General features: G+C 49.0%; 1 protein-coding gene across 1 annotated transcript in view; it reads left to right on the top strand.

Annotated features, from left to right (window-relative positions):
• Positions 1-11,293, top strand: part of atrn (attractin) — a gene marked incomplete at its 3' end in the record, with an annotated part of 181,716 nt that extends 170,423 nt beyond the window's left edge. Inside the window, exon 25 of the mRNA XM_084309803.1 lies at positions 11,228-11,293. Coding sequence (XP_084165929.1) covers positions 11,228-11,293 — 66 coding nt within the window. The remainder of the gene's footprint in view (positions 1-11,227) is intronic.
• Between the last annotated feature and the right edge of the window lie 1,728 nt (positions 11,294-13,021).

The following is a 13,021-nucleotide window of genomic DNA, read 5'->3' as shown; positions in this document are numbered from 1 at the left end:
GGCTGGTGTGTTGGAGGTTAGAGAGGCTGGTGTGTTGGGAGGCTATAGAGGCTGGTGTGTTGGAGGCTATAGAGGCTGGTGTGTTGGAGGTTAGAGAGGCTGGTGTGTTGGAGGTTAGAGAGGCTGGTGTGTTGGAGGTTAGAGGCTGGTGTGTTGGAGGTTAGAGAGGCTGGAGTGTTGGAGGTTATAGAGGCTGGTGTGTTGGAGGCTAGAGAGGCTGGTGTGTTGGAGGTTATAGAGGCTGGTGTGTTGGAGGCTAGAGAGGCTGGTGTGTTGGAGGTTATAGAGGCTGGTGTGTTGGAGGCTAGAGAGGCTTGTGTGTTGGAGGTTAGAGAGGCTGGTGTGTTGGAGGCTATAGAGGCTGGTGTGTTGGAGGTTAGAGAGGCTGGTGTGTTGGAGGTTATAGAGGCTGGTGTGTTGGAGGTTATAGAGGCTGGTGTGTTGGAGGTTAGAGAGGCTGGTGTGTTGGAGGTTATAGAGGCTGGTGTGTTGGAGGTTAGAGAGGCTGGTTGGTTGGAGGCTAGAGAGGCTGGTGTGTTGGAGGTTAGAGAGGCTGGTTGGTTGGAGGTTAGAGAGGCTGGTGTGTTGGAGGTTAGAGAGGCTGGTGTGTTGGAGGTTAGAGGCTGGTGTGTTGGAGGTTAGAGAGGCTGGTGTGTTGGAGGTTATAGAGGCTGGTGTGTTGGAGGTTATAGAGGCTGGTGTATTGGAGGTTAGAGAGGCTGGTTGGTTGGAGGTTAGAGAGGCTGGTGTGTTGGAGGTTAGAGAGGCTGGTGTGTTGGAGGTTAGAGGCTGGTGTGTTGGAGGTTATAGAGGCTGGTGTGTTGGAGGTTAGAGAGGCTGGTGTGTTGGAGGTTAGAGAGGCTGGTGTGTTGGAGGTTATAGAGGCTGGTGTGTTGGAGGTTAGAGAGACTGGTGTGTTGGAGGTTATAGAGGCTGGTGTGTTGGAGGTTAGAGAGGCTGGTTGGTTGGAGGTTAGAGAGGCTGGTTGGTTGGAGGTTAGAGAGGCTGGTGTGTTGGAGGTTATAGAGGCTGGTGTGTTGGAGGTTAGAGATGCTGGTGTGTTGGAGGTTAGAGATGCTGGTGTGTTGGAGGTTAGAGAGGCTGGTTGGTTGGAGGTTATAGAGGCTGGTGTGTTGGAGGTTAGAGAGGCTGGTGTGTTGGAGGTTAGAGAGGCTGGTGTGTTGGAGGTTATAGAGGCTGGTGTGTTGGAGGTTAGAGAGGCTGGTGTGTTGGAGGTTAGAGAGGCTGGTGTGTTGGAGGTTATAGAGGCTGGTTGGTTGGAGGTTAGAGAGGCTGGTGTGTTGGAGGTTATAGAGGCTGGTGTGTTGGAGGTTAGAGAGGCTGGTGTGTTGGAGGTTAGAGAGGCTGGTGTGTTGGAGGTTAGAGAGGCTGGTGTGTTGGAGGTTAGAGAGGCTGGTGTGTTGGAGGTTAGAGAGGCTGGAGTGTTGGAGGTTAGAGAGGCTGGTGTGTTGGAGGTTAGAGAGGCTGGTGTGTTGGAGGTTAGAGAGGCTGGTGTGTTGGAGGTTAGAGAGGCTGGAGTGTTGGAGGTTAGAGAGGCTGGTGTGTTGGAGGCTATAGAGGCTGGTGTGTTGGAGGTTAGAGAGGCTGGTGTGTTGGAGGTTAGAGAGGCTGGTGTGTTGGAGGTTAGAGAGGCTGGTGTGTTGGAGGTTAGAGGCTGGTGTGTTGGAGGTTATAGAGGCTGGTGTGTTGGAGGTTATAGAGGCTGGTGTGTTGGAGGCTAGAGAGGCTGGTGTGTTGGAGGTTATAGAGGCTGGTATGTTGGAGGTTATAGAGGCTGGTGTGTTGGAGGCTAGAGAGGCTGGTGTGTTGGAGGTTAGAGAGGCTGGTGTGTTGGAGGTTAGAGAGGCTGGTGTGTTGGAGGCTATAGAGGCTGGTGTGTTGGAGGTTAGAGAGGCTGGTGTGTTGGAGGTTATAGAGGCTGGTGTGTTGGAGGTTAGAGAGGCTGGTGTGTTGGAGGTTATAGAGGCTGGTGTGTTGGAGGTTAGAGAGGCTGGTTGGTTGGAGGCTAGAGAGGCTGGTGTGTTGGAGGTTAGAGAGGCTGGTTGGTTGGAGGTTAGAGAGGCTGGTGTGTTGGAGGTTAGAGAGGCTGGTGTGTTGGAGGTTAGAGGCTGGTGTGTTGGAGGTTAGAGAGGCTGGTGTGTTGGAGGTTATAGAGGCTGGTGTGTTGGAGGTTAGAGAGGCTGGTGTGTTGGAGGTTATAGAGGCTGGTGTGTTGGAGGTTATAGAGGCTGGTGTGTTGGAGGTTAGAGAGGCTGGTTGGTTGGAGGTTAGAGAGGCTGGTGTGTTGGAGGTTAGAGAGGCTGGTGTGTTGGAGGTTATAGAGGCTGGTGTGTTGGAGGTTAGAGGCTGGTGTGTTGGAGGTTATAGAGGCTGGTGTGTTGGAGGTTAGAGAGGCTGGTGTGTTGGAGGTTAGAGAGGCTGGTGTGTTGGAGGTTATAGAGGCTGGTGTGTTGGAGGTTAGAGAGACTGGTGTGTTGGAGGTTATAGAGGCTGGTGTGTTGGAGGTTAGAGAGGCTGGTTGGTTGGAGGTTAGATAGGCTGGTTGGTTGGAGGTTAGAGAGGCTGGTGTGTTGGAGGTTATAGAGGCTGGTGTGTTGGAGGTTAGAGAGGCTGGTGTGTTGGAGGTTAGAGAGGCTGGTGTGTTGGAGGTTAGAGAGGCTGGTTGGTTGGAGGTTATAGAGGCTGGTGTGTTGGAGGTTATAGAGGCTGGTGTGTTGGAGGTTAGAGAGGCTGGTGTGTTGGAGGTTATAGAGGCTGGTGTGTTGGAGGTTAGAGAGGCTGGTGTGTTGGAGGTTAGAGAGGCTGGTGTGTTGGAGGTTATAGAGGCTGGTTGGTTGGAGGTTAGAGAGGCTGGTGTGTTGGAGGTTATAGAGGCTGGTGTGTTGGAGGTTAGAGAGGCTGGTGTGTTGGAGGTGAGAGAGGCTGGTGTGTTGGAGGTTAGAGAGGCTGGTGTGTTGGAGGTTAGAGAGGCTGGTTGGTTGGAGAACGGTTGATCAACAGCAGCAGCAGAGAAAAGGGGGCAAAGTGGAATGTTAAGTTGAACCACATGGTGTTGAAACGGGGCTCCTCTCACAGCTTTAGTATGCTGCTGTACCCAGAGGTCTCTCTACCTCTCTCTCTGTGTCTCTCCTCCCTCTGTCTCTCTCTGTGTCTCTCTCTTTCTCTGCCCCCTTCCCCCCCCCCCCCCCCCCCCCCCGCAGGGTTGTCTCTGTTTTTGTTTATCTTTCACGTGGTCGGGTGTCCGGCCATGATGATATTTGCTGTTTGAGCTTCTGGCCCCCTGCGTGTGTGTGTGTGTGTGTGTGTGTGTGTGTGTGTGCTTGCCTGTTCCTCCAGTGGGCTTACTGTGAATTTTAATCAGGTATTTCACACGGTAGGGAGGGAGCGAGGGGGCACGTTTGTTTTATAATTTTTGGGTTTTTTTCCCATTTACATAGAGATCCATCCAGAGAGACGGGGCCGCGGTGTTGCATTGCGAGTCAGAACCGCACCGTATTACTGGAGGACTGTGACAGCTTCGCTACGGGTCCTCCGTCGATTTTCCACTTAGCGCCGCGTATCAAATATTGCTGCTCATAACACTTCTGAAAGTGCTGAGGTAGGGAATGCAGCAAAACATTTATATAAGGGAGTCAAGTTTGACCCACATCCCGTCTGGTTCAGCAGGGAAAAGGGGGACCGACACCTCTGAAGCGAACGCAGAGCCCCGGGAAGTTTGACGTCGATTCGCCTCGAGATCATTCCGCTCCCGTCGACTCCCCGTTTCATTTCTCCCTGCTATCCTGATGAAAAGAATAGATTTTCAACGTAATGATGTTCGTAATGAAACACAAATCCTCCACTAATTACATTAAAGAGCTGTGATCTCCCGATCCCCCGTTGTGCCGCGATGATACGGAGAGATTACAGCGACGCTCCGGATCTTACCAGCCGTGTGTGTGTGTGTGTGTGTGTGTGTGTGTGTGTGTGTGTGTGTGTGTGTGTGTGTGTGTGTGTGTGTGTGTGTGTGTGTGTGTGTGTGTGTGTGTGTGTGTGTGTGTGTGTGTGTGTGTGTGTGTGTGTGTGTGTGTGTGTGTGTGTGTGTGTGTCTGGCTCATGCATGGTTATCAAGCCTGACAGCTGGTCCTTGGCTGATAATTGACACATCTAGAGAGAGATCTTCACACACACATACACACACACACACACATATACACACACCAGTGTTGCTTGTTTTTGAGTGTGTACACTAGCGTACATGGCACGCTTACACACAAGACTCGCACAGCCGTATTATAACATCTCTCCACGCCGCACGTGCCTCTAATAATAATAATAATAATACTTTATTTGTATAGCACTTTTCATACAGAAGTTGCAGTTCAAAGGGCGGCTACGTGGCGTAGTGGGCAAGGCGCTCGCCACGAATGACGGAGACGCTGGGCTTGCCTGTTCGAGGCCAGCGCTCCACATTGCTTTCAGTTTAGCTGGTCGTTCATACTAATACACATTGGCCGTATTAGGGGGTGGGAAACTGATGGGTGGGGATCGGGCGTTGTGGACAGCGACTCCTACAGGTCGGTTGGTGCGCCTGCGCAGTAGAATCAGGAAGTGTCGGGGGCAGCGTGAGCCTCCCACGCGTTACTCCTCGCCACTGAGAGATCGAGCTGCGCAGGTGAAAAGATGCGACTGCTGTTACCTCGAGTATCGGAGGGGACTTGTGCTATGTATGACTTAGTCCACATTGCAGCCGGCTTGTGGGAGGCAAGAAACAGCGTTTGTGACAGGGGAGGGTTGAATTGGATGATACGAAATTGGGATGGGAGAAAATATAGAAAAATGGGAGAAAAAGTGGATAAAAAAAAGAAAGTGCCCCTGTTCTCTTTGTCTTTGACGTCTCCACGCGGCCTGTTGAGCGGAGAGCCTGTTGAGCGGAGAGCCTGTTGAGCGGAGAGCCTCCGCGCTCGATAAGGATACGTTTCCTCGAGCTCCCATTATGGCGCAAGCGGCTGTCGTGAGTCATTACGGCCAGCACCCCCCCCCCCCCCCCCCCCCCCCCCACCCCCCCGATACCCGGTGGCAGGCCTCGACGAGGCCCCCGCTGTGAGGTCCTCCGCCGGGCGAGTGTAGCGGGGGCGTCGCCCGGGGCCTCCCACCGCCGTCACCACCACCACCACTGCGTCTCCGTGACAACCCACGGGGGCCGGCACCGGAGATTAGCCGTTGGCGTAACCATTATCGCGGGGCCCCCGCTTTGTGACTGTTCTTCAGCCAGGGGCGGGGGGGGGGTCTTTTGATATGATGTGGGAACACCTCCCCAGTGCCAGCCAGGCCTTTTGTTGTTGTGCTCCAGGCCTGGTGCACGCTCTCAGCTGGACAGCTAGGTCTAAGCTATCTGGTGTGTGTGGGGGGTATATCCTATAAGATGAGATGAGATACTGCTGGCCAATCTTCCGCCGTCGACTAGAAACACACCTCTTCAAACAATATATAAAATAAAATAGAAATAAATAAATAAATACATAAAAAAAACGTCTTACTGACTATGCTACTATACTTATACTACTAGGGGGCAACAGTGGCTCAGGAGGTAGCACAGTCGTCTGGTAATCCGGAGGTTCCCCGTTTGATTCCCTGCTCCTCCTGGGCAGCGTGTCGAAGTGTCCTTGAGCAAGAGACACTTAACCCCTAACTGCTCCCGATGAGCAGGTTGGCACCTGCTACCCATCATGCTACTGTAGTGTGTCTATACTACTAAGCACTCAAGAGTGTAACACTCAAGCTTGACACTATTTGACGAACAATAAGCTGCCAGAGATGTACTACAGAGATGACTAACTGTTATACTAATATGTCGATACTACTATGCACTCAATACTGCAGCACTCTAGTTTCAACACGATTTTATATTACATTGTTACTCGGCTGAAAGAGTTCCTGATGACTTGTCGTACAGAACTTGTGAGTCGCTTTGGATAAAAGCATCAGCTAAATGACAAAATGTACATGTACCCCTCCTGCTGACTTCTTGTTCACAATTTGTAAGTCGCTTTGGATAAAAGCGTCAGCTAAATGACTAAGGCCATGTTTAGACGGAGAGAGTCTCAACAGAAACCGCAGAAGTCGTCTTGCGGTCTCACTTTTAATTTTGCGTTTAGACTAGTGTTTTGGGAGGGAATTATTCGTGCAGACGAGGCTGTAAAAGTGTAGTCGACTCGAGATGACGGAGCCCCGCTACACTGCCTCAGGTAGTTGAGACAACCAAGCGTGCTGTGAAGACCCGCCCTACTCTGTCTCTGATTCGCACACTGTGGGTGGGGGAATGTGATTGGACCAAAGCAGAGTCACTCACAGACAGTGGCTCCAGTCACTAGATGTGATAGCCGCTGGACTGATTTGTGTGTATTTAAAAGTACTGCCAATGTGGTGATCTCCGTGGATAGAATCAGACATGCTTGTTTGCTTTGTTTACGCTTCTAGGCTACTGGCGCATGCCGTGATGTAAGCAGTACGCGACGAGAGCCTTGAGAACCCTTTCGTCATAGTTTTATGCGTTTTGACTGTTCAGATGATAGTGCGAAGGTGTATAGTTTCTAGGATTTCCACCCAGGAAGGTGGTTTAACTTTTTTGCGGATTCTCCCCGCAAAAACGCTGTTGCCGTATGAACAAAAGGCACATCTGGAAACAAATATTCCGGATTCACCCGTGAGCGTTTCCGTCTAAACATGGCCTAAATGTATTCCTTTATTGACCTCCTTGGGGAAGTCGGGGCATCATAGCAACATGGGGGAGGGGAGGTACAGGCATGGGCAGTGGATGGAAATATAGGAAATTAAATATGAATATAGAAATATGACAAAAATAAACCTTAAACAATATAATTAACTCTGAAAATAATATAAAAATATGAGAAAATAGAATCATTTAATTTAAAAGATAAAATCCCCAAATCTATATTTGAATCTGTCTTTTTTTTTTTTCAGTGGATGTGTGGAGCTGTTATTTCTAGCGAGCCCCCCCGTCGCGCAGATGTTTCTGGTTTGCCCTCGCGCCGAGTTCCTGCTGAACTACCATGGAAACTGAGCTGAGGCCAAATGACATGTTTGGATGGACACCAGCGAAAATAGCATCGGAACCTCATGAATCGAAATGGAATCGAATTGGGTTAGTGGCGGTATGCAGCCCTAGAGAAGAGCCCTAGAGAAGAGCCCTAGAGAAGAGTCCTAGAGAAGAGTCCTACAGGCTAGAAGACATTATCTTTGATCATCTACGAACGTAGACGGATATATACAGCTTACTAGCTAGCTTTGTTAGCCCGGTGTCCTACGTAACGTGTCAATGTCGCTGTGTGGCATCTCGTAAGCTCGAGTCCCAGTCCTATCGCACATAATATTTAAACTAATCTCTCCCTATTTGCCTTAATCCTTTCTCTTTAATTTGCCATTTTACATTCATGAGGACAAATGGAAAAGAAGAAAAGATATCCTGCAAAGCCGAGGGCAGGACTTCCTCGAAACTGAGATTAATTCCCTGAAATGCGTCTCGGGTGCCGCGGAAGGTGTGTGTGTGTGTGTGAGAGAGCAGGACGTGTGTGTGTGTCTGCTAGCTAGCTAGCGGCTGCAGTGTGGTGTTACTCCAGACCTTTTAAAAAACCTGCTTACTTTGGAGAAGCTGCGAGGAAGTGGGAGGAGTCGGGAGAGGGCGAGAGAAACGAGAGCCGCTGCTTCCGAATAGTTCAGCTTGGAATGTAAAAAAAAAAGCAAATGAAGAGAGAGGAAAATGGAAAATATCTGTAGTGTTTTTGTAGGCCATCCTCCTCCTCCTTTTTACATCTTTACCCCACAGCTGGTCTCTATCTCCCTCTTTCTCTCTACAGCTGGTCTCTTTCTCTCTCTCTTTCCCTCTCCCTACAGCTGGTCTCTCTCTCTATGTCCCCATAGCTGATCCCTCTCTCTCTACAGCTGCTCTCTTTCTCTCTCTGTCCCTCTCTTTCTCTCTACAGCTGGTTTCTCTTTCTCTCTCTTTCCCTCTCTCACTTTCCCCATAGCTGATCCCTCTCTCTCCCGCCCCTCTAGCTCCCTTTATTCTCTCTCGCTCTCTTGCTCTCTCGCTCTCTCGCTCTCTCGCTCTCACTCTCTCTCTCTCTCTCTGTCCCTCTCTCTCTCTCACTCTCTCACACTCTCCCTGCAGCTGCTCTCTCTCTATCTCTCTCTGTCCCCATAGCTGGTCTCTCCCCACCTCCTCTTTCTCTCTGTGGGCATATCTGGGGGCACGGCCCGTCTCTTTGTGCCGCTCGACTGCCCAGGGAGGAAAACGCTGGTAATGAGGGCTCTTTGCTCAACAGTAATCAACGGCACTACATTATCCAGGCCAGATGGTGCAGAGACACTAGAGACGCACAAACAAACACACACGCATATAGGATATTGCCATTGAGCGGCGTGTTGCTTTAGTCACAAGTCGGTCATTTTTGCATATTCCAATCCATCGGTTTCTGGTGCATACATTCCTGATCATACATTAAAGATTCATGGGCTAATCTGACGTGCGTAGGGCTGTTCTCACCAGCTTTTGTCTTTTTTTCCTCCCCCCCCCCCTATTTTGAGGGCTGGAATTGTATGCAAATCCCTGCTTTGCGGGGAATAATAAGCAGGCTTGGTGATGAGCTCTGGTCCAAGGTGTCACCGCGGAGAGCTGCCTGCTGGGGAGAGAGTGTGAGGGGAATGTTTGTCAGCACGGCCGCAGTGCCGCATTGTCGCCAGAGAGGGGCACTGTTGTGCCAGCCCTGGGCCGCTGTCAACAGGGAGGGAGGGCGGGCGGGGGGGCACGATGGGGCACTGCCAACGTAACCCCTAGCAACCTTGATTAAGACAGGATGTCGTTTAGCGCCGCGGTTGCTCTTTTATATATACGATTACTCTGAGAATGTTCCAGACTCCCGAGAATCCAGGTCTTCTGAAGCCGACGGACTGACATGTCGTCTCACGTGTTCCCCCTCGTCTCGGACGACACGCGTGATCTTTTTAAATAATAGGTTGGGTTCCCCTCTTGTCACCAGGGTGACAACGTCTCTGTCTTGTCCCTGTTGACAGACCCACGCGCGCACGCACGCACGCACGCACGCACGCACGCACGCACGCACGCACGCACGCACGCACGCACGCACGCACGCACGCACACACACACACACACACACACACACACACAGACACACACACAGACAGGCAAGCGATACAGGAGTCTCAAGGCGAGCACAGAAAGACTCAGAAGAAGCTTCTATCCCCAGGCCATCAGGCTGCTAAACGAACAATGAATGAACACTACACAACAACAACCACCAAACGCACATAGCACACACATCCACACGCACACACTCACTTTAAACAAACACACTGTAGCACCCACTCCACACACTTATAGCACACACCCACTTTAAACAAACACACTGTAGCACCCACTCCCCACACTTTATATTTATGGATGAAGGATTGCACTACAACTCGTACACCTTACTGTAAATTGTACCTAAAATTGTACCTCATCCCATTTCTGCTTTGCACTAGATAGTACTGTACATTAGTACACTGCATAGTATTGTGTATTGTATATTATATGGTAACTCAGAACATTGTACATATGTCTATACCGAACACTGTGACCTCATTTTCTTCTTCTAAATTCATGCTATATTATGTTATTATGTTATTTGATACTATCTTGTCTAGCACAGTCTCTGGAGCGTAACAGTAAGAAGCATTTTGTATGAAAGTATTCTGTACTTCTGTATGACAACTATTAAAGAACTTGAACTTGAACTTGAACAGACACACACAGACACACACGCACATGCACACACACACACACACACTCTAAGGCTGTCCCCGAAGCCTGTTTTTGGGATTCGAACTTCATCAGGGTTTTCCGAACGGACGTTCAAACCTTCGTTTTTAAATTAAAAAAATAAATAATGAAAAAAATTATCACTTTTTTTCTTTTTTTTATAAATATCCTCAAACGAAATCCTCAATTTGAATAAAGTGATTAATCTGATTAAATTAGTCTTTTTCCTTTTATTAAATCAACTTCCCAGACCCAGCCCAGGGAGAAGCCCCAGCCCAACTAAATCAATTAAATCAACTTTCTTTAATGAATAACTCATCAGTTTTTAATACTATAATATTAGTGTAGCCTAATCTTCATCTGCAACTGTGAAGAAAAACCCCATTGGTTTAAACAGAATGAATAGAAACATTTATTTTATTAAAAAATTTAAATTTGAATGTTGATTTAGAATTAGAATGCCAACGTAACGAACGAAGGTTCGAACGTTTGGGCTCAGCCCTAACACACACACACACACACACACACATACACACACACACACACACACACACACACACACACTCTCTCTCACTGTAGAGGAGCCAAAGCTATATATTTAGGTTATTGTATTATATGAATGTTTATGTTTATTTTTATAACCTTACATTGAAACGGCATTAGGAATATTGATTGGATTTAGATAAAGTCATTGAACCGTCTTATTTGTCATAATAGAACATTCTAGAACATTTGTGATGTCACAGTATGATGTCATAATCAAATATTTGTAGACCATTTTGTGATGTCACAGACAGTATGATGTCATAACCAAACAATCTACAACATTTGTGTATCTATATTATTCAACAATTCTCTCGGAAGAGGTCAGTGTGCATCTTCAAACAGTGCTGAGCAGTACTGAACAGATAGACTAAACAACATAGATTGAAGCCTGCATTTCTAGACCCGGGTGCCTTGCCTACCGTTTTGCTGTGGAAAGAGCCGGCAAGTTGATTTACGGCTTTCAGGTGTGGAGGAATTTTGTCATGTGTCGAGTCTGCTGTGATTTTGGAGACTGGGAAAATACAGTTTTCTTACCTTGTAGTAGTGACGTGAATATTTAGGAAAATAGCTTTAGGATCGTAAAGAAAGACTTCGCTGTGGAAGAGAAATAAACCATTTGGATATCTTTGTTTTACACTGGAGAGCGGCTGTGGACATTATTTTTCTTTATCAATGAACGTACTACTCACGAGTAAGCGACTATAACCAGTAGAGTGGACCGTCGGCCCTCATACTCACACTCTCACACTCTCACACACTAAGGTCAACACAAATTGGCCTAAGCGTGCATCTTTCTGAACGTAGAACTCTGTTTAAGCTCCGCCTCCCCTTCCTCCGCAGATCGCCTTCTCTCAGCACAGTAACTTCATGGACCTGGTGCAGTTCTTCGTCACGTTCTTCAGGTGAGACCTTCGTCCTCCTCTTCCCCCACGTATTGTTTATCCTCTTCCTCCCTCCTCCTCCTCCTCCTCCTCCTCGTCATATCCCTCTCCATCCTCTTCTTCCTCCTCATATCCCTCTCCCTCCTCTTCATACTCTTCCTCGTCTTCCTACCTCTTCCTCCTCTTGCTTTTCCTCTTCGTCATGTGAAGTCACTACAGCACACCGTCACTATGGATAGAATTACCGTGTGTTTAAGTGTGCGCCAGTGTATTTGATAAAAAAAAGTGTGTTACCGTCCTGTGTGTGTGTCTTGGGGAGTGTGAGCCACTCTGCGACAAAGTGTCCCTGGCGTTCTGTCTGCAGTGGCTGCGGGGGTTTTGGACAGTGGGGGACATTGGGACGACTGGAGGAGTGATCAGAGCGTGTTATAATTACCTGGTTGTCGTCGCCGCCGCGGTGATTGTGATCCACGTCCCGGTGTTTAATACTGGAAGACAAGTCGGGAGAAGAGGAAACAACATCCCTGTTCCATCTTCTCTTCTCTTGTTTATTTCATCGGAATGTTTTTCTGTTTCTTTGTCGATGTGTCCAAACCAATGTTCTGGTCCGTCTCTCTCAGTGATCTTCGTGACGTCCTTACGTAGCCAATATGAGCAGTACCTTCTTAGCTAACCTCTCCTCCGTTCAAGAGCAGAACTGTTCTCCTCACAGCATGGTACACATGGACACGTGCGGCTCCAGGCGAGCGCACCAATCACAGTGCTTGTTGCAGTGCCACATCGCCCCTCAAGCGGACCAATCGCAGTGCTTGCAGTGCCACATCGCCCCTCAAGTGGACCAATCACAGTGCTTGCAGTGCCACATCGCCCCTCAAGCGGACCAATCGCAGTGCTTGCAGTGCCACATCGCCCCTCAAGCGGACCAATCGCAGTGCTTGCAGTGCCACATCGCCCCTCAAGTGGACCAATCACAGTGCTTGCAGTGACACATCGCCCCTCAAGTGGACCAATCACAGTGCTTGCAGTGCCTCCTCTAGAGTCTAGTAGACTCCTCGGGCTCTGGTGGGAGCTCTGGAGGCATTGTGACGTTGAAGTCTGCGTTCACCTTCAGTGTCTGCTATTACCGTGTGTGTGTGTGAGCGTAGGGAGAGAGAGAAAGAGAGAAAAGGAGAAGAAGAAGAGTGATACACTCACACACACTCACACACACACTCACACAGTGTTATATGTCTCTGGGCTTGAATCCACTTCTTCAGTAACTGTTGTAATGTGTTATCGATTTAAGGGACAGATGAGGCCCAAAATGGGGCAGCCATTTTGTGCATGTGTGCGTGTGTGTGTGTGTGTGTTGTCTGTGTGTGTACATTCCTCCAGTTGAACTGCACACACCTGCAGCAGAGGGTAGTGACTGACTGGGTGAGTTGTGCCGCTCCTCCTCGACGCCCCGGAAAGAAAAAATAACATTACACAACGTTCCATGTCACAGCGCTTTTATTGATCCTGAACCAGCATAGAAACTGTGGGGGGGGGGGGGACAGTCAGACACACACACACACACACACACACACACACGCAACATGCACACTCTCACACACACACCACACGCACACACACGCACGCACGCACACACACAGGGAGCTTTGATAGTGCCGATTTTGAAGATGTGGTTATTTTCGCTAGCAGTTCTGCTCCCAGGAAGTTTACTCGTGTTATTTTTGTATGTTTTTACTTTATTTTTTCCTCACATTATGTA

This window comes from Notolepis coatsorum (genome assembly GCF_963971535.1).
Source record: "Notolepis coatsorum genome assembly, chromosome: 3".
Taxonomy (NCBI): domain Eukaryota; kingdom Metazoa; phylum Chordata; class Actinopteri; order Aulopiformes; family Paralepididae; genus Notolepis; species Notolepis coatsorum.
This window is presented reverse-complemented; position numbering and strand designations above follow the sequence as displayed.